This window comes from Tenrec ecaudatus, chromosome 3 (genome assembly GCF_050624435.1).
Source record: "Tenrec ecaudatus isolate mTenEca1 chromosome 3, mTenEca1.hap1, whole genome shotgun sequence".
In the NCBI taxonomy this organism is placed as follows: domain Eukaryota; kingdom Metazoa; phylum Chordata; class Mammalia; order Afrosoricida; family Tenrecidae; genus Tenrec; species Tenrec ecaudatus.
Genome location: NC_134532.1, coordinates 126,955,180 through 126,977,511, shown reverse-complemented (window position 1 = coordinate 126,977,511; position 22,332 = coordinate 126,955,180). Strand labels below are relative to the sequence as shown.

The window sequence follows — 22,332 nt, the reverse complement described above, 5'->3', positions numbered from 1 at the left end:
TTGAAAGTCAATTTGCCTCAACTGTTTGTTCTACAGCCCCTTGAGTAAATGTGAGAATGCTCTTCTCATTTCTACCCTGCAACATACGAGGTCACCATGATTTAGTATTTAAAATATGAATATAAATTATTTTCAAGTTGGATTATGAAAATATATTTGCAAGTTGAATTATGGATATATAGATATATTTTGCAGAAAGATATTATATATCTGAAGGAAAATAAAAATATTTAAAGATTTCAATTTTTGTCATATTTGTCTCAAATTAACTGGGGATTTTTGATAATTGAAAGTATATGCATTATAATATTATGTATCAATATAATATGATATATTACTATATAATGCATTAATATTATAAAATCACCACCCAAAGAGTACACAACTTCCCTGTTACCCACTATTGAGTAAAACGTCACCATCAAGAAACACTCCTTTATAGTCAATCTAAGTCTCACAGGTCATTAGAATAGAGCTCATCCTCTCTGTTGCTCAGGCATCTTACTTCCTTTTTAAAATCATTTTATTGGGGGCTCATACAACTGTTGTCACAATCCATACAAACATCTATTGTGTCAAGTATGTTTGTACATTTGTAGCCATCATCATTCTCAAAACATTTGCTTTCTACTTGATCCCTTGATATCAGCCTCTCATTTTCCCCCTCCCTCCCTCACGAACCCTTGATAATTTATAAATTATTATTATTTTTTCATGTCTTACACTGTCCGAGTCTTCCTTCACCAACTTTTCTGTTGTTGGTCCCCCAGGGAGGGAGCTTTACGTAGCTCATTGTGATTGGATCCTCCTTTGTAGCCCACCTTCCTCTTACTCTCCTGGTATCACTACTGTCATTATTGGTCCTGAGGGGTTTATCTGAACTGGAGTCCCTGTGTTTCCAGCTCTTATCTGTTCCAGTGTACATCCTCTGGTCTAGCCAGATTTGTAAGGCAGAATTGGGATCATGATAGTGGGGGTGGGGGGGGGGGGAGGGATGGGGCAGGGGAGGAAGCATTTAAGAACTAGAGGAAAGTTGGATGTTTCATTGGCATTTATATTGCACCCTGACTGGCTCATCTCCTCGCCGTAAACCTTCTGTAAGGGGATGTCCAGTTGCCTACAGATGGGCATTGGGTCTCCACTCCGCACTCCCCCTCATTCACAATGATATGATTTTTTGTTCTTTGATGCCTGATCCCTGATCCTATCAACACCTTGTGATCACACAGGTCTGCTTCTTCCATGTGAGCTTTTTTGCTTCTCAGCTAGATGGCCACTTGTGTATCTTCAAGCCTTTAAGACCCCAGATGCTGTATCTTTTGATAGCAGGGTATCTTCAGCTTTCTTTACCATATTTGCTTATGCACCCACTTTGTCTTCAGCAATGGTGTCAGGAAGGTGAGCATCATGGAATGCCAAGTTAACAGAACAAAGTGTTCTTGAGTTGAGGGAGTACTTGAGTAGAGAGAGACCCAATGTCCATCTGCTACCTTAATACTAAACCTATAAATATATGCACATAGATCTATTTCCCCACCATCATATAAAATATATTTATATATGTACATGCCTGTACTTAGACCTCTAAATGCCCTTTGCCTCCTAGTTCTTTCCTTTAACTTCCATTTTGTCCCACTATTGTGCTCAGCCTTCATGTGGATTTCAGTTAATTCCTCTGATTTACATTCTGGCATCTTACTTTTAAAAGTAATTTTAGAGAACCGAGTCAGGATGTTTGGCCAAACCAATGGCAAAGGAACTCTGGTCAAGCTCCACATAGAAGATGCAAAGTCACGACTTCTCTTGGCTCCCACACCGTTACTCTCTCAGCCAAACAAGGGTCAGGCGAGACTAGGTAATTAGGACTCATTTTGGGTTAAAAGCTAAAGGTGAAAGATGCTTTGAATCTGGGCTGTTTACAAATTCTTTAAGAAAATAAGAGGAAATTACGCAAATGAACATTTTGGTGGGGCTGTAGATAAGAACAGTTTATCTTGGTCGATTCTGCTCTTCAGATCACAGGACACGTAGTCGGGGCATCAGCTACAAGCCAACAAGTGAAGCTAAAGAGCATCTGTTATTAAGAAATTTTACAACGATGCAGTCTATTCACTCTCATTTATTTAAATATGAACCATGCCTTAATGCTATGTAGTCCATCTGAAATCCAATCAGAGTTTATTTATCACATTTTATTTAGACACGCGTAGAACAAGTTAACCAAGCTTTTTTTTAATTCCCAAAGGAGAATTGCAGTTTGCATTGTGCCCGTTGAACGAGCAGTAGGCTAACGCAGCAACAAGTAAAGAGGTGCATCTTGTACAGCAATGCAAGCGCAACGGCAAACTCACCAGAGGTTTCATCGACTCTCTCATCTACTATGTGGTCCTTCTGATGAACCCATTCACTGTTGCACTTGAAGTAGATCTGGGTGGCGGGGCTGGCTTTACAATAGAGGTTCACAGGCTTATTCTTCACAATGTAGGCTTCTTCGGGCTCAATAAGGAAATGTGGCAGAGGCTCAGGTGGATCAGATGGAAAGGTTTCTGGGAGTTCATGAAAAAAGTCATCGTCTAGTAAAACAAGAAGAAAGTGGAAAATGGTCAAAACATTGTTGGAACTTGCCTTTCATTTGATTCTTATTTAAAAATAATGACTCATCTAAATACCTGCTGCATGGTAGGCAGTGGGGTAGGGCCATTAAATCCATATTCCCAATTAAATATTGAATATCAGGGAGTAGAAATTTCTTTCCCTGGACATACTTCTAGGAAATAGTAGAAGTATTGAATCCACTTTGTTTCCCTTAAAAACGTTTACCTCTCTAATCTATGACTGTATCTCTCACTACCTGGTGCTTGCCTGGAGAACAAACACAAGAAAAAACCTCATTAGAAAAACTGTTTAGAAAAGCATATGGTTCATAGTAAACTCATAATATTGGCAAGGCCCTGAGTAGAAGACCAAAAACGTGCATAATGAAGTCTTTAGGTTTAAACTCAAATCCATTCTTTTCAAAAGATGGCATTACATGAACTATTCATTCAGACCAACAAAAAGTATTTATGAAGTTCAGAACAATAGATGATAAATTAACATCATATAAGCCAATATCACAAAGGAACCTGGTTGCTGATGCTGTCCAGTCAGTTTCCACTCACAGCAACCCCACGTGTTCACATATTAACTGTTCCATAGTGTTTTGTAGGCTGCAATCTCTATGGAAACGGAGGGCTAAGTCTCTCCCCCACCAGACCCGCCCCCCCCCGCCCCAACTGAACTGCTGGTGAAATTGAACCACGAACTTACTGGGCAGCAGTCAAACATTGAAAAAATTTTGTGACTTGGACTCTTTTCGTGATAAGATGAGATAGACGTTTTCAGTCATACTTTGAAATCCCACTTCAAATGTCAAACAGTGTTATGATTAGTCAGACCCATCCTCATGAGCATACTGCTGAGTGTTAGCATGAAAAACAAACTCGTTCCATGTGGCACTAAACATGATCACGCCTACTGCTCCCACCCTGCTGTTGCAGCGCCAAGGAATAGGCGAAACCCAAAGCCCTTGGAGATACTTGCACACTTTGAGGTGAGATTTTCTTTAATTTTTCCATTTTGTGCGATTTCAAAGAATACAATGAAGACCTTTTACATCACGAGCCCCCTGTGTATGTCTTACCATTTTTCAGGTAAGAGGATTTTTCCCACTACACTATGAATAATCTAAACCTGACGATTCTTTCTTATGATCAAGTGCCCAAACTAATATGTCATCCAGTTGTTCCAACTGACAGAGCAAAACCCTGCCCAGACGTGGGCCCTCCTCACAATTGTTCTTATATTTGTGCCCACAGTGCCAATCCATCTTGTGAAGCCCTTCCTCTTTTTCACTGCCCCTTTCCCAAGCATGTTGCCCTTCTCTAGACTGGTCTTCCCGGACCTGTCCAAAGCCTAACCATCATTGCTTCTAAGGGCATTCATTCTAGTTCTACTTCTTACAAGATGGATTTGCTTGTTCTTTTGGCAGCCCATGGAACTTTTGAAGACTCCTCTCTAGCACCATAATTCAAATGCCTCCATTCACCTGTAGTCTTCTTTACTCTCTGTTCACATGCAAATGCGGGGATTGAAAATATCATGGCTTGGGAGACGGAATCCTTGACAGCTTCAATCTTCTATATAGACTAATATACGAGGTTAAATATTTGAAGTCAAAACAGTTTTCGAAGTCCTTTGTAAAATACATATTCAATAGCATAAAAAGGATATGGAATTAGTAGTCACTGACTGGTTGCTCATGTCACCTGGAAACTCCTTTCTGTCTCTCATTCATTTACTGGTTTAGTTTTATAGATAGATAGTCCAGAAGCAGACACTAGTCCATTAAGAAACCTGGCCTGGGAGTTTAGGCTACAGAATAGGGCACATAGTAGTGACTTTGGTTTTGCAGTGAAATTTGTCTTCCTATCACAGATAAAACTAGCTTCCAAGACTTCTCCACAATTGCAGGTTCCCGACACTTGAATCTGAACACTATTTCCTGTTGTCTGTGTTCTTCCTCATTTTAGCTTGTTAATTTTCTTTCTTCTGACAGGGCAGCATTTCTAGTTTTTCTCTTGTTGAACATCTAGGACCAAGACGGTCAGCTTCGTTAGTCAATATGCAACAACACTCAAGCCAGCTTAAAGAAATATTGCCCAGAAAGACAGGCAGTTGGAGAACTGACCTATTGACAGATCCATCAGAACGAAGTTGACGTCTTGAAGGCCTTATCTAACCAATTCTTCTTCTTGTTGTTGGTTTTGGAAGCAATTACTGTTAAACACGATGATAGACAGTGCCATTCACCAATATGGCATCACAAAATATCACACTTGAAATTCCACTGAAGGCTCTTAGATGCCACCGAGTCAGCCTGGCCGCACAGTCACCCTCTGTAAATAGAAGGAAACACTGCATGGTCTTGTGCCAGCTTCCCAATTGTCAGGGTCAAACTCAATGTTACAGACTTCACTTATTATCCATGAAGGCACAGGGTCAACTGCATAGTCTTATGATTGGTGTATGTTTGTACATGCAAAATTGTGTATATGCGTTTCATGATTATTTACTCAAGTATGTGAAAATTTAAAAGCTTCAGAAGCAAAACTGACTCGTGTAGAAGAATCAATGGATGCCAGATACCAAATGATAGCATGCCATTTCCCATCTTCAATGAGCTCTGATTCAGTGTAAGGAAAACGAAGGTCCTCACAACGCGATCATTAGGCAGCATCACGACAAACAGAGAAAAGATAAGCTTATCAGGATTTCCTCTTGCTTGGATGCGCATCCAACGCTCCTGGCAGCAGCAGTGCGCTGCATTGGGTAAATCTTTAAGGTATGGAAAACACAAGGATGTTACTTTGGGGCGAAGGTGCGCCTGAATCAAGCCCTGAGACTTTGTTTGTTTTAGCTCTGAGGCATTTTATTATAAAAACTCAGGTTTATCTATAAACTGATATGTATTTCAAAATTCATCACACATTTACTTCATTTTTTTTAGCTTGGCCTTCTAGCACATCATTAGCTTCATTGATTTTGGCTGCTCTGTAAGAAGATCTTCCCTTATCTGGGTGATTTAAGAGCATAGTTCATCGATGAGCTCTACCCAGAATTAGCGCTGCCTCCGGTATTGTCATTTTGGGTTCAAATACTCCTCTGTATAAAGCCACCACCGAAGGCAGCTTTTGGTAGACTTTGTTTTCCTTCAGGCTCCACATGCTTTTATGGCTTGCTCGCAGAACGCCCAGGTCATCCCAGCCCAGGGCCACGGCCATCCGCCTGTGAAAATACATGTGAATGTTGCACTTTGAATAAGGAGGCTGAAGAAGAATCGGTATAATTTGAATTATGGTGTTGGCAAGGAATGTTGTAAGTACTGTAGACTGCCAAAAGAACATATGAATCTGTCTTGGAAGAAGTATTGCCCGAGTGCCCCCTAGAAACGAGGATGGCAAGGCTTTGTCTCAAGTACTCTGGATGCTTTCAGGAGCGATCAGTCCTTGGAAAAAGGCAGCATACTTGGTAAAATAGAAGGGCAGTGGAAGAGTGGCAGACTCTCAAACAGATGGACAGACACAGGATCAGACAGGATTTCATTCTGTGTGCACAGGGTCCCCACGCTTCGGAATCAACGGCTAGGCTCTGAATGACACCAGCAACATGTATTCTTCGTGAAATAAATCTAGCGTCTCTTTTACCTCTCATTCTAGTTCCTGCTTGAAGTCATCTCTTAAATTTAGCCCACAGAGACATCTTAACTAGCTTAGTATCAGTTTATTGACATATCTTATGAAAAACAAAGAACCGAACAAAAAATGGTATGGCCATGGAAGTGGGTCCTGATGCACAGAGACCCTATAGGGCAGAAGAGAAGAGTCTCAAATCTTTTCCGAGAGAGTAACCGTTACAGAAACAGACTCAATACTTCACATGGTTCCCATCGTGGGATAGCTGGTAAGTTTGAAGTGCCCCCCTTGCAGCTGAGAACTCACCTGCTATCCCTCCAGGTCTCTTTCTTGTACTCTAGTATGGTGCGCTCAAGTGCTCAAGTGTATCATTTGTATGCATTCACATCAGCTAAGTAAGTTAGGTGTCAACAGCAGCATTGTTTAAGATAATTTTCAAGCGCTTGAGTCAGCAAGATATATTTAGATGGACATGGGAGAGAGTGGAAAAACTGCAAGTGGGCTGGTTGTCAGTGGCTCAGTCTGTTGGGCAATTTTCACTCTCCATTGCAACAGATGGCCTGGCTAGCACGCCCAAACATAGACGCCGTCCCCAAAGAACTGTCCCGCCATCAAGCGAGCTCTCGTGAGGCAACTTCTGAGGCTTGCTCTACACGAAAATGCCAGTGTCAGCATTGATTGGCAGAGAGGGTGGTATTTTAGGAATTGCCCTTTTATGAAATTTTTACCTTAAAATTTTATTTTCCATAATATATTGTGAAAAATCTAGCAATTCTCTTTAATCAAATTAATAATGGACAATTTCTGATTACTTAATTTTTCACTTAGGCTGCATTAGTATGTAAATACACAATCATCTTCAGATACCAATTTTCCTAAATGAATATTTGTTCACTTTGCATTCATTTTTTATATATACTTATATCTATTTCTTACATATATGTATATATATACATTTTTATATATTTTCAGTCAATGCAACCAATTTTGTGCAACTACTACACGTTTCAAAGGACCAGAGAGGGGTAACAAATGCTTAACACTAGAAGAAGAGCTCTTTGAAAATGGGGACTATACCATTTTCATTTTTATCCCTTCGAGTTCTAGCATTCTGCCAAGCACATGGTGGATGTTCTTACCGTCCACTGAGTTAGCCCTCGACACCAGGTGAACTCATGTTCAATGGAATGGTTTTCTACCATGCCCGTAAGCAGTTGCAGAATGGGCCTTTGTGATCCCCAGGGCTTTCATTGGCTGATTTTGGGAAGTAGATCTTTCTTTCTAGTCCCTCTTTTTCTGGAAGCTCCACTACAAACAACCCAGCAGCATAGCAACGTGCAAGCTTCCACTGACAAATACGTGGTGGCTGTCCAAGTGGTGTAATGTCTATGGATGAACCGGAGTCTCGTGCACAGAAGGAGTTCTATCACTGGGCCACCAATGCCTATCCTAGACAATTCCTAGACAAGCTTAAGTATTATTACACCAACTGCAACTCTGGTCCTTTCTAATAGATTCGGCAGGTATTGAGAACATTCAGCACCTCGAGTTTATTTGCGATGGTCGAATGCCATAACAAGAACGATATATGTGAAAAGAACTGGCTACAAATTTTGTGTATGCAAGTGCAGAATGTAAATGGGGGGCCACTAAGATGTTGACAAAGAACGGGCAGTCAAGAGCAGGTTCGGTGTGGGTATCCAGGTCACAGGCCAATGACACAACCCTAGCTACAAACATCAGGTCACTGAGTGTCCCTTCCATGAAAAAGCTGAGGAATGCAATCGCATCATTGCATATGAACCTCTGTCTGGGAACTCCTTTGGAAGGACCCAGCTTTTGTGTGATTAGACGTATTCCCAAAAAGACATGGCTTTTCACCCTGAGAAGGTCAGACTGCAATCAACTCCCTAAGGAAGCATATCTGCAAGCGAAGATGTGTGATTTTACATGCTCGTGACCATCCTTTGGATGCACTGCAGTTCAAACCATGGGCCTGATCCTAAACAAGTTGTTTAGGCTCCTGAGGGCACTAGAGGAATGTGGGATACCTGGCCATAAGAAAGTCTGAAATTCTATCTTGAACCAATAGATTTACTGAGTGCAGTTCGTAGCATGCAGTTCATTTTACTATTCTGATACTCTTAAGATCATGCCTTGAAACTCAAAGCTATAAAATTACAATTTGATTTTTCACCAGGGGGATCAGTGAGAACATCATCTTACGGTGTTATTTCCTAATATAAATATCTGAAACTGTCTTTAAGGCAGACTTCAGGGGGTTAACAGAAACTCAATCTGTGAACAGCAATTTTGGATAGAACTATTTTTAATGTCATATTTTTCTAAATGGCTAGGTTTTGTATAAATGGAAATGCTAACTCTTGATATTGATGGCTTCACACTAATTAACTAAATAGCTAAACAAGTTTTCCACATTTACATTTAATTTATTCGAACTAACAGTGCAGAATTTCAAAACTTGCTTTTATTCTGTACATTGAATTTAGCATTTGCTTGAAGTTGTAAGTGACTTTTCGATTCAGATGTAACATTTTAATTCATTGTATCCTCCTCTAACTCAGAGTTAATTTTCCACTTTCTTTCTACCGCCGCTCAATAACGATATTCCTACAGTAAGGCCATTTTGATCTGAGTATCACGTAAAGCTCAGCATTTCCTTTGAGACTTACTCCTCAAAGAAAGCACACTTTCCCTGTTATCTCATATAACCATTTGCTTTTTCTTTTATATACAAGAGGAGAAAGCTCCATATCATGTATTATTTTTATAGACATTCATTCCACCTAATTTTTGACAGGAAAATATCATGCTAGGAACATCAGTCAGGCAGCTTTAGGTTGCTGGTTTTATTGCTATATATCAAGCTTTAATTTTCATCAACTTAATATATAAGTTTCTATATTTCTGAATCATAAGACTTATACTATTATTGCTTATATCATAAAATATAGGGCCATTATCTCTTTGTCTTGAGACTTGAAGCATATTCTTCTGAAATGGAATTTACTTCCAAATGATTCGAGAGCAATTTAAAATGAATGACTGCAAAGCTAATTTTATCTGCATTTGGCTACCCATCCATCAGAGAGATAATTCGTGATATATTACAACAAAAAGCAGCTGGAATTAACTGTTTGAATGAGATCCCAGCTTATTTTTAATATTTTAATTAAAATAGTCTTTGGAAGATGATCACTATATACTATATTCTATATCTCAAACCACATATTAATAGATTCATCATTCAAGTTTAAGTAGTTAAATTATGCCTCAAATATATTTCACAATTTGGATGTGCTTGTATGATTTCTAACTTCAAATGAAAATAAATCTTTTTAAAAATACATGGATTTTTCTTTGGTTTTAAAATAAATTCTTACCAAATCATGCCCATATATTATGGATAGTAAAATAAAACGAATAAGTTCTAGTATGTTCATTTACCTCTGAAATAATCACCTTCTTCTGTCCCAGTGTAAGGTAATTAAGAAGGAAATGTCGGAAGAGCACCTGAAACTTGCTCTTGAAAGCAGAATAGCCAAGGTGAATGGAAGATACGATGAGGGAAAACAGATGACAAAAATGTCACAAAGTGTCGTGTGACGACAACGAAAGTGTTATAATGAATTGTTCAAAGACCAGGAGTTAAAAAACCCAAAGGAAAGAGCATGCTTGACAGTTTTCAAGTCGAAAGAACCATAGAAATCACCAGCCTAGAGTCTCAATAGTGAAGGATTCTACAGGCAAACTATTGAACAATGAAGGACACATCAAATTAAGTCAGAAGGACTATAATGAGCTGACTTTATAACTTTCAACTATCTCAGGAGGTCACCTACTTTTAGAGCCAATGAAATTGAAGAAGCCCAAGCTTCACCGAACACATGGAAAACGTAGGCTGTAGATGCTAAGTAATTATAGATGCAGGATGCTAAGTAACAAACTTCAACAAATGGATGCAACATTGGAAACTCTCCCTTGTTTGTAACAAGAAAAATAGAAAGATCTGGCCAACCAACTAGAAGAGACCTGTACGTATATCCATTTCAGAAAAAGGTGAGTCAACTGAATGTGGAAAGTATCAAACAATATTATTCGTGTCACACACAATAACATTTTGCTGGAGAAATTGAACAATGGTTGTAGCAGTACTAGAAACATAAGCCAGATTCATACGGGGCCTTGTACTAGGGATATTCTTGGGGATGTCAGAAGAGCAGAAAGAAGACCCTTTTGTTTTATTGACACTGCATAGGGATTATTCAACTGTGCTGATCACCACCATCCCTAAATATCACTGATTGTGGGACGCACAAAAGGCATTCATTCAAAAGGCAAAGGGAGACAGTGCAAGCTTTAAAATCCAGAAAGACGTGTCAGCATGGTTTCTTGTCGTCCTACTTCTCTATCGCTGTGGTGAACACATCACCTGAGAAGATGGACCGTCTGAAGAACGCTGCATCAGGCTTGCAGGAGTGCTCATCAGCAAGCTGCGGTACGGAGATGAGCCAACTGTCCTTGCTGAGAAATGGGACTTGAGGCCCGTACTGCTGAAGACAAACAACCCCAGTATGGATGAAGTCTCCATATAACAAAAGTTCAAATGAATGAACCAAAAAGCAATATACTGATAAATGGAGAAAATGTGGAAGTTTCATGTATTTCACTTTTCATTCCACAGTCTAGAAGTAGCTAAGAAAAAAAGGAGGGTTGTTTTTTTGTTTTGTTTTTTGTAAAAAGGGCCTCTTTCAAAAGATACAAGGCAAAGATGCCATTTTGAAAACTATGGTGAGCCTGACCTCAACTACATTTTCAATCTGCAATCTTCGGCTAAAGCAGAGCAAGGGATGTGAGAATGGTGCAGGACTGGGAAGCATCTCATTCTGTTAAGTATGACATTGGGGTCTCAATGAATGAGAATCGACTTGATGGCATCGAACGACAACTATTGAATAGTGAGAACCCAGAGTGACCCAATGGCAGTGGGGTTTGAGTGGAAAGAAAGTAAAAAAAAATTTTTTTCATGATGCATGTTTCTTAAAAGCTAGGATTATGAATTTTCTTTGTCTTTTAAATTTTAATTTAATTTCAAATTAAGATATGGAGAAATCAAACAATCGATTGTACAACCTATTAATTTACCATAGATTAATAACTACCACACATTTCTTCGTTATTCCGAACTTTTCAAATCAATGGGACTGACTTTTTAAAGCCTCATTTTATTATATATTTATTCCATTAAAACCTGTGCTTAAACATCATATTACTCCCATCTATAAAGCATTTCTTTTATTCTGCCTAGTTTCATCCCATTTTATCTTATTTTCCATTGCCCTGCTGTTTCTTTTTCTTGGCATCTGACTTTGATCTAACAAAGTTTATTGCCTATCTCACATTCTGTTTAAAAGCAAACACTTCCTTCTAGATGCTAAGATTGTTGAAGCTGAAGCTACATTTTCTTTGATTAAAGTCTTCTTACCTATAAAAATAAATCACGTAATAGAAATTAAATTCATGAGTTTCCATTGATTATAGAATTTAAAAACTAGTATATGTCTCATCCTGTAAACATAATAATTATAATGAATACCTCATTTTTAAATGTTTAGTTTTAGGATATTAGGAAGATTTGCTAACATTTATAGACTTATACAATTGAATTAATGGAAAAGTTTGTAATTTTCTTTTTATTTATTAATGGTTAAAATTATATGGCATCTCAAGCTTTAAAAATATTCAGAGGAATATCACAGACATTAAATAACTATAAAAATAAAGAAGGCAATGTAACTAGAATTCACTTTCATTGAGCCAATGCCTACAAATAGTGACCCTCTGGGGCAGAAGAGAACTGCTTCTGTGGGTTTCTAAGATCCTAACTTGTTACATGAGCGAAAGTCTTTTTCCTGCAGAGTACCTAGCTGGTCGTCACCCACTATGCCTGCCACAAGGGCTTCTTAGAAAACACAGATGAGGCAACATAAGATTAGGAATATTATTTAATAATTATTAAGCATTTATATGTTTACAAGATAATATAACATTCAAATGTAATATTGCAGTCAATATTATAATATATATCACATTTACATGATATGCTTATCTCTTTCCTGGAAAACCCTCTGAGGTCAGTTTTACTTGTCGGCGTGTCTATGCGTCGCTCGTTAGGAGCTTTGTAGATATGACTAAAGTACATTATATTCGATTACTCATTTTTTTACATATCTATTTAAACATTCCTTCATTTGAAGTTCTCTCCATTCCAAATGCCCCCTTTTCAGAACGGACTTGATGCGAGTGAGTTGGGTTTGCTTTTGTTCGGGGGGTAGAGGGCAGGGTTATTGCAAACCACTTCCCTCACTCAATGTTTCCTCAACTGTGAAAAGTCATTCAACTGTGTGGATCATAACAAACTATGGATAGAAGATTGGGAATTCCAGAACACTTCATTGAGCTCATTGAGCCCGTCCGTAGATCAAGAAGCAGTTTTGCAAACAAAACAAAAGACCATCGCGTGGTTTAAAATCAGGAAGGGTGTGAATCAGGGTTGTGTCCTCTCACCAAAACTATCCAAACTATATGCTGAATAAATCATCTATTGGTGGATTATTTAAAGAATAATATGGCATCAGGATTGGAGGAAGGTTTATTAACAACCTTTCCTAAGCAGATGACATAATCTTGCTTGCTGAAAGTAAGGAGGACTTGAAGCATTTGCTGATGAAGTTCAAGAATGCCAACCTTCAGTATGGATGACAACTCAATGTCAAGGTGACCAAAAAGCTCACAACTGGACCAAGGATAAATGGAAAAAGATAACAATTGTCAAACATTTTGCCTTGCTTATATCCATAATCACGGAGGCAACAGTCAAGAGATCAAAAGACTTCTTGTGCTGGGTAAATCTAGTACAAAGACCTATAAAGAGTGGGAAAACACAGATGTTACTTTGAGGACTAAGGTGCAATTGGCCCAAGACATGGCATTTCCAAAGGCCTCAAAGTGGAATTTGTGAAGTTTGAACACTATAGTAAGGAAAACAGAAGGAGAATCAATGCATTTGAATTATGATGCTGTCAAAGGAAATTGAAAGGACCATGTATGCCAACAGCATAAATTGATCTGTTTGGGAAGAAGTGCAGCCAGAATGTTCCTTAGAGGCAAGGACAGCGAGACTTAGATTGATAAACTTTGTACATTTTGTCAGGAGAGACCGGTCCCTGGAGAAGGACCTCATGCTTGCAGAATGGAGGGGCAGCTAAAAAGAAGGCCCGCTGAGAGAATGGATTGACATTATGGCTTTTAAAAAGGCCCAAACACGAGAACATCCATGAGGATGACCCAGGGCAGGGTGGTGGGTCCCTCTCTTGCACACAGGGGAGCTGTATGTTGGAACCCACTCGATGGCATCTAAGAAGAGCAACTCTCCTTTCTTAACTTCTTCCTCAGGAGACAGAGATTCACATTTTGTGCATTGCTGTATTATCAATGTCTAGGAGCCTTTGGATCATCACCGGACTGCCAACCACAAGGGGGGTAGGAAACAGAGGCTATCTGTTAGTGCGAAGACTGACGGCTTCAGAAACACTATGGAGGGGTCACGACGAATCAGAGTCCACTGGATGGCAGTGGGTTAGTAACTGCCTGTTGGATTTAGGCTTTTCTTTCTTTTCCCTGACCCTTTCGTTTTCAATAGTTATTTCTGGAGAGATTCCATAGGAAAAGATAGGTTCATATAGGAACTGTTTTCTAAATATGAATAATAAGATTTTAGAAGAAACCATTGCATTAAATAGAAATATTACTGCCACCGAGTTGGTGCCAACTCAGCAATCCGATAGGACAGGATTAAACTGTTTCTGTGTGTTTCTGAGACTATAGCACTTTACAGGAGTAGAAAGTCCTTTCTCCCATGGAGTATATTGGTGGTTTTGAACTGCTGACCTTGTGGATCACAGCCCTAAGTAAAACCAGTACATCACCAAATAGAAATATACCTAATTTTACAAATAAGTTCCTTTAATGTTTATTAGTAAGATCCAGGTCTCACATTAAAATTGTATTTATCATGTATATGTAAGTGTCAGTGCTATGTTATTAAGAAGTGTACAGTGTTGGTCTAAATGTTTTCTCTCACGAAATAGTCAAAGTTGAATCTAGACCATTTTGTGAGTGGGAAATGATATGATACATCTAATTATAGAACCATGATCTCAGACCTCCACCTCTTCACCTTTAGGTCTCATTTAATCTTTGGCTCCATTACACCACTCTTTCCTTTTTGAAACTTCTTCCTCTCTTGGGAACTGTGCATTAGCACTATGTCATCTCATATCCTACCTTTTTGTCCTTTCTCTGTCGTCTTAGCTGCCCAAGTACATGGAGACACTTACCAAGATTCTCTCCTCCAGTTGCTCCCTTAGGCATCTCAGTCATAATAGCAGCTTCACTGATCAGATCATGTCACACACACAACCTTCCACATAACCCCCTGCTTCTGAAAACTATCTTTGCCTTTGAGTTGACCTATAATTAAACCAAACTCTACGATGGCCAACAAAGATCTACCTGACTAATTGCTGCCAACTTCTTTAACCTGCCCTTTCCTCACTGTGTTCTAGACAGGCATAGTGATATTTGTCATCTCTCAACACAACAAACTCACCTCTAATTTAGGACTTTTGAACTCATTCCTTGATCTTTTAGGAGCATTCTCCCCTCTCCTTGCCATTCACCTCCCATGGTCATCTTCTCAAAGCGAGGTCCAAGTTGGAACACTCCATTTTGGTTGGGCCTGGCTCATCACTTCTCTCATCTTAAATGATCTTATTTGGTAGTCAGGGATTCATTTTCATTTTCTTTCCCATTACACTGCAAGCTTCATCGGACCAGAAACTTGGTTTTTATTGGGCGTCAGCATCAGAGGATTAGCCTTCTCTGTAAAACTAGCTTCTCCTCCGCTAAGCTCCCCATTTCTGGTTGTATTACCTTTCTCACCCTTTATTACACAAGGGCAAAAACCTGGGAGTCTTTTCTTCCTGTCAATTCCAGGCCGTTGACAAACACTGCTCAGGTCCGCTGGACAGTCTCTGCTTCAAAAGCAATCCTCCTTTCTCTAGTGACACGACTCTGGAGCCTTGTTCCTTTCTGGCTTACCTGGCTCCAGATTCTGCACTCTGAATTTCATCCTACTATATTTGCATTTACGAGCCCTGGTGGTGTAGTGCGAGGACAGCAGTTCAAAACCACCAGCCATTAAGCCTGAGTAAAATGAGGCTTTCTACTCCAATAAAAAGTAAAAATCTCAGGAACCCAAAGGGCAGTTCTTCCCTGTTCTGTAGGATCACTGAGTCAGAACCACCTGGAGGGCCATGAGTCTGACGCTGTTTGCATTAAGAATCTTGATGGAATGGGGAATACTCAATGAGCCAGTAACCTCAATGTCACCTGTTTGAATGCACCAACTGCTCTGAAGAGAAATGAGGCAGCCTGGAATGGCCTTGGGTTTAGTTTGGGTTTTTTATTTGCATTTTCAGATGGAAAGAGGATTCTTAACAGTGTCTGCTGGAAATTATCAGGAGTTTACATAACGTAGCCCTGAATTTACTTAATTTTGAATTTATTTACCACCTCTCCACCAAGGCAAAATTAGTGATTGTGTATTCCAGAAATGCAGCCTTTTAAGTTTTTCCACTTCCATATATTTGCTTTATACAAAATGACTTATAGCCTACTGATACTTCAATGCCTATTTCAATGCAATTCAAAAATCTATTCATAATCTCCTCAGATCGGTTCAATTGCAAAAATCCTTTAATGCATGTTGAGAGCTCCACTCATTTTTGTGTTCTTTACTGCAGCTCAGCAATATTATACACCTACTAGACCCTACAGCTTTTTCTCAATTCAAGTGAAGCTTTATAAAATTACTTGTTTTGAAAACGATGAAGAAAGTATGTAATCTCCATAGACAGAGTATGCATCATGATAATTCAGAGTGTCTGCATGTAATCATCTATCTAAAATCTGCATATGTTTTATCTTTTATTATTGGAATTTTCATAGGCAAAATGATGGAACAAAGAATATTAAGTATCAAGGATTTTAAACAATGTGCCAATTTTATTTCACAAAAATAGAATTCTAAGCATTCAGGATTCAAAAAAGAAAAAGGGTATCAGAGTACTAGTCTGAGATTTTGATACAAACATCACTAATTTATGACTAAAAAATAATGTTATAAAATTTAAAGTAGGAAAATAATGGGGTATATTGAAAATAAGAATAGTTCAATTATATGGTATGATGTTAATTTTTAAAGTAAAGGTGCTAAATATAAATACTTAAAAGAGTAAGACTACAACTTTGATATATAACAGATATAATCATTCAAACATTCCAACATGAGAGTCTTCATAGAAATTAAAGTTCTGGTTACTGACTTTGAAAAAAAGTTCCCTAAACTTAGCCGAATAATTTATTAACAATATACTTAAAAAACACAGTTGTCTAAAAGACCAAAATCTGGGCAGCACAAATGCTTTGTTCATTGTAACCCTTTGTTAACTATCACCCACATGGGTATCAGAAGAGACTCTGAAGCTTGCTGTGACTGTCGAATTGCTGCAGCAAACAGAAGACATGATAGAGCAAAGCACTGATGAGATTTGAAAAGAAGTCTTGAAAAGACAAAGTTGAATATTTTAATGAAATATGCAAAGATCAAAGACCAGGAATTAGAAAGCCAAAAGGGAAAAACACTCTAGGCATATCTCAAGAAAATATTCATGTCTGAGTTGCAATATTGTAAGATTCTATGGAAAAAATTTTGAACAACGAAGAAAACATCAAAATAAGAAGAAAGTAATATACAGATTCATCGTACAGGAAAGCAAAACAACAATCAACGCAGTCAGTGCTTTCAAGAAGTAGTATATGAACAAGAGTAGAGGTATTGAACGGAGAAATCCAAGCTATACTTAAAGTTTTGATGGAAAGCTAGACTTCAGAAATCAATGGAACACCAGTTGAGATGCTTCTGTAAATAGATCTCATTCACCTACACCAAAAAGTTTGAAAGGCAGCAATCTGGCCAGCCAATTAGGAGAGATCCGTGTACATGCCCACCCCAAAGAACAATCATCCAACAGAATGTGAAATGGTCTAAATTTAGCTCATAAAAACCCTCCAAACTCACTAGCACCGCGCCAATTCCAACTCATAGTGACTCTATAGGGCAGGGGAGAACTGCCGCTCTGAGTTTCCAAGACTGTAACTGTTTACCGGAATGGAAAAGCCCTGTCTGTCTTCCTTGGTGCCGCTGGTGGCTTTGAACTTTGGACCATGAAGATCATAGCCCAGTGCATAACCACTACACTATCAGGGCTTCTAAATAGCACACAGAGTTAGTGTTTTGCTGAAAATAGAAAAACTGCTGTGGCAATAGAAAACCAAGTTGAACTGAGGATTGGAATGAGGAAGACCATTGCTGACGTCAGATGGATGCTAGCAGAAAGAAGAGAATAACAGAAATGCTTGTGTATTTTGTGTTTTCTTCTTCTTTTAAAAAAATGCTACTCCAGGAAATTAAGCAGACACATTGCACACACTACAAAGACCCAAGAGACCAAATGAAATAGAAAGGGACAATAATCCTAGAACTCTGAGTTTCAGGGAGCAAAAATGAGAGCGAAAGGGCCTGAGCACCGACGTGGGGAAGCAGCTAAACAAAAGGGGCCAGAGGAGGCAGACTGGTGAGCCAGTGGCTGACCTCAGGCAGCACTTCACTTGGAACTCATGCCACCAGCAATCCATCAAGACAGCAGCCTCACGCACAGAGAAATGTGACAGACTCCCTTCTCCCCACGCTTTCCAGGTGACCAGCCCTCCCTGTCACAGACGCAAATGGGCTGTTACACCCCACTTCCTATACCCGCTTTACACGCTGCCCGAGCTCTACACACCCTGTGAATCTGGCTCCTGGTGTTCTGTGCTCGATTGAGTATGCAAGGCATTCCACTGTGTGGATCACAGCCAGATATTGATAACATTGTAAAGAACGAAGATTCGAGAACACTTAAGGTGCTTCTGCATACACAGACCAAGCAGCAGTTACTTGTTCAAACAGAACAAGGGGATGCTAACGAAAAGGCTAACAACTTCCATGGGGTCAGTGTGGCTGTCCATCTTTATGAGAGGAGATGGTCTCGGAGTGGCTGAGGGTTTCAACTACAGTCTTTGTAACCACAACCCAGCAAGGCCAGTGTTCCAAATCACCAGCACTGCTAGGGTTCACTTCGGCTCCTGTAGAGACTGACAGTCCCCGAGCCCACAGGGGCAGTTCTATTGACTACGATAGAATCTCTAGGACTCAGAATGGACTTGATGGCAGTTAAGAGGTCACCAGGGCTCCAAGGGGACATTGTGTGGTTTAAAATTAGGAAAGGTGTGTGTTGGAGCTACACGTTTCTGCCGTACTAACTCCATCTTTATGTTGGACAGGTAATCTGAGAAGCTCGACTGTAAGAAGAATCAGGCCTGGGATTGGAGGAAGAGTCAATATCAACCCGCAATCTGCAGCCAGTTTACAGGCTTGCTTCGTGAAAGGACCATCTGCAGCATTCAGTATGCCTATAGCTCAATGGGAAGAAAACAAAAATCCTCACAAGCAGATCCCAATGCAGCATCATGGCAAACAGCAACCTGGCAAACGGAATGGAAGTTCGCTACTGGGATCCACAATTAACACTCATGGGGGCAGCGGTCAAAACATCCAACTACCTTCTACATCGGGAAAATCTCCTGTGAGAAACTTCTTTAAAGTGTTGGAAAGCAAATCTATCACTTGGAGGACTATGCTGTGTCTGAGCCAAGCCATGATATTGCCAATTCCTTCAAGTCCACGTGAAAGCTGAAAACTGAATATAAAGAAGACTGAAAAACAACTGATGCCTTTGAATTATGGCGCTGATGGAGAAGTTCGATTATTCCACAAACTACCAGCAGAGTGACTCGATCTGTTTTGGTAGACTGCTCCTGAGAAGTGAGGCTGTGGAGACTGTCTCCTGCAGCCCTGCCCAGGCCATGGGAAGGACCGCAGGAGGAAGCACGTCGTGTTTGGTAAAGTGCAGCATCAGTGAAACAGAGGAGGACCGTCAGTGAGAGAGGCTGGCAGAGGCTCAAATAGTGATGCTTGTGGGGGTGACCCGGGACTAGGTAGCACTTCTTCTGTTATATGGAGGGCTGCTATGAATGGAGACAACACAATGCCAAGGCATACAACAACAACAACAACAATCAGTCATCTAATGATTGACTGTTGAGGCTCCCCTAGTGGTGGTACAGGAGAAAATCCTAGTTGCTATCTTAAAGTGTATAGCTAAGCAGGCTCCTCGATGGAACATTTTACTTTCTTACATATGGATCATATGGAGTCCAATCAGCTCAACATTAATGTTTTGTTTTGAAATACGTTAACGAAAAAAAAATCCCTATGTACCAGGCATGGTACTCCCTCATAAATGACTGCTGTTAATGAAAGTATTGTCCTATTTTCACAACATGTATAACTAGTGTCCAGTCACCCACATTTTGAAGACATATTACTTAACAATTCATGTATTAGAGCCTGATAAGAAGTCCTATATATGTATGAAATCCTTTGCTCAACAGTGCTTCATCATTGACTCAAATAGTGCTACTATCAATAGAGTTACCTTAGGCTCCATGGGGAAGGTCTATGATGTACTACAGTAAAATAACAACAATGTCACCAAAAGACACCAGGACTTAGAGAAACAATAGTTCTATGAATGGATTTTGAACTCTCACTTGATCATTGTTTTAATATAAGAACAACTAGTTCTTACGACAGGGTTCTGCCTTGTAATTATTCTCATGAGGAGATCGCTGGAGATACAGATGCCAGAGCAAATTGGTGAAGAAATCAGATGGTGCCTGGCTTTCAGGAAAAATCATGTCTGGAGCCTTAAAGGATTGTCTCAAAACAAGCAACTAAATTAAATGAGGAGTCAGCTAAGCCCATATGGAAGAAGCACAATAGCCTCTGTGATTCAGTGATTGCAAACGATATGATCCACATCTGGAGGAGGGAATGGTACCAGTGCTTAAATTCTAAACACCTGGTTTAGAAAGCTATGGAGGGTAGTGAGAGGCCGAAATCCATTTACAGTGTCCCCGAGTCCCTTGTGGATATCCAATGCACACAGGGGAGAAAGGCTCACAGCTCGAATAGCAGACAGAAAGCACGACAAAATGGGCATTAGCAGCTGCATTTAGGCTGTAATGTGACACCTTGCAATTTGATCTCCTTCTGGATCCAATTTATTCTAAATTTGAAATATTCTGTTTGCCCTTAGATTGATGTCTTTGCTTGATTTATGTGGTCATTGTTGCTGCGTTCTTATTTGTTGTTCGCCCTGGTTTTGTATGTTTATCTGTATAGGGAAACTGGGATGGGTGGAATTATGAAGATAACAGCTATTGATTGATGGTTGCCTGTGGCCATAGAAGGGGAGGGTGGGGAAGTGAGGAGTCAACATTAATGGGTTCAAGAAGGAAGAAAAGGGTCCAGAGTTGATTGTGGAGATGACTGCACAACTGTTTTTGATAAGACTGAACTATTGAGTTGTATGATGTGTTAATTATAGCTCAATAAATTAACAAAAAGCACCATGTACAGAAGATTTTTTTAAAATTACGAAATCTCAGTCACTCCTATGATATTCCCAAACTAGAAATCCAAGAATTGCTTTTGATTCCTTTTGGTATTTCAAATAATCTCAGTTCCTGTGGCTGCACATTTGGTAGATACAGAAATATGAGATAAAAAATGTGAGATTTACATGGAATACAGTCATGTGAATGAGATGACACAGAGCTTGCAACAACATAAGATCTCCATATGTGATTATGATTTACTATTGTTTGTGTATTACTATTATGAATTCTAAACTTTCAATTTCAAAATCACACTTTAGCGTCAGTGGTCCCTTTCATTCCGTTACTGCAGTGTCCTTGCTCTTGTGCCTGGGATAGGACTTCCCGTCTTTCTAGTTTCACTTAAGTCTTCACCTGCTCCAGGAAGTCATACGCAAACCTTCCAGCATGTATTGATTGGTCTCTCTCTTGGCTACTATTACAAATTGCTCTTATTACACAGTAATATGTCATTTTGACCTTTTTGTTGACCTCTACTACACAGTGAGCTTATTAGCACACCTTAATTTGGATGTAATCTGCAGTAGCCAATTGTACTTGGTAGATAGCATATCCAAAAAGAACAGAGAGAAGTTTATTGAATTAATGAATAACTACAGAAAAATTTTAGAACTATATATTTAAAAATTAAACGTAGGTATTCTTTATTTTCCTGCCTTGCAAAAAAAATAAAACATGTGATTTTGTGTGAGCACTTTAAAAAACATCCTTTCTTTTTACATACAAAATAGTGAGGTTGAATCTTGGCTCATCATTTTATACATTTCAGATACAGTTTACATTAAAATTTCAAAAAAAATTTTTCTCACTTTAATCTTCAATGTAAAACTCATGTTACTCTCTCACTTGCCAACATGCTTTCAGGGTCTGCCTCGGAGGAGCCAGCAAGGTAACATGATTAATGGTTCAGGAGAAAGATTTCTCCTCCAAGAATTTTCATTTCCAGGGTTTCTAGGCGTTGGAATTGAACCGATGGCAGTGGGTTATATTTTTGGTTTGTTTTGTTGCTTGTTGTGGTAAAGAGTAACGTTAATTTCTGTAGTCATAGAATCTGAGAGTGGATACAGCCCTCTCGTTTATAGCAGAGACAACTGAGGCTTACGCAATATGAGCAGTCTGTTTGAGATCAGATAATGGTGAAGGAAGTGGGACAGCCATGCGAGCCCAATAAAAGTCATGATTTTGATATGCATTTTATTATGCAGGAAGTTCTGTGACAGCCTCAATACTCTCTTCAAGTTCATCAGACAACTTATTGACTGTCTTTTTTTTAGCTACTTCGCAAGCTACTGCTGTTTATTAATAATAAATTATTAATATGAATAGTAGTTGC

General features: G+C 39.3%; 1 protein-coding gene and 1 pseudogene across 1 annotated transcript in view; both read right to left on the bottom strand.

Annotated features, from left to right (window-relative positions):
* The window catches only part of UNC5C (unc-5 netrin receptor C), a 448,382-nt gene that overhangs the window by 176,531 nt on the left and 249,519 nt on the right, over window positions 1–22,332 (bottom strand). The window contains exon 2 of the mRNA XM_075544874.1: window positions 2,352–2,573. Coding sequence (XP_075400989.1) covers window positions 2,352–2,573 — 222 coding nt within the window. The remainder of the gene's footprint in view (window positions 1–2,351; window positions 2,574–22,332) is intronic.
* LOC142443077 (mitochondrial import inner membrane translocase subunit TIM14 pseudogene) lies at window positions 5,523–7,435 on the bottom strand (annotated as a pseudogene).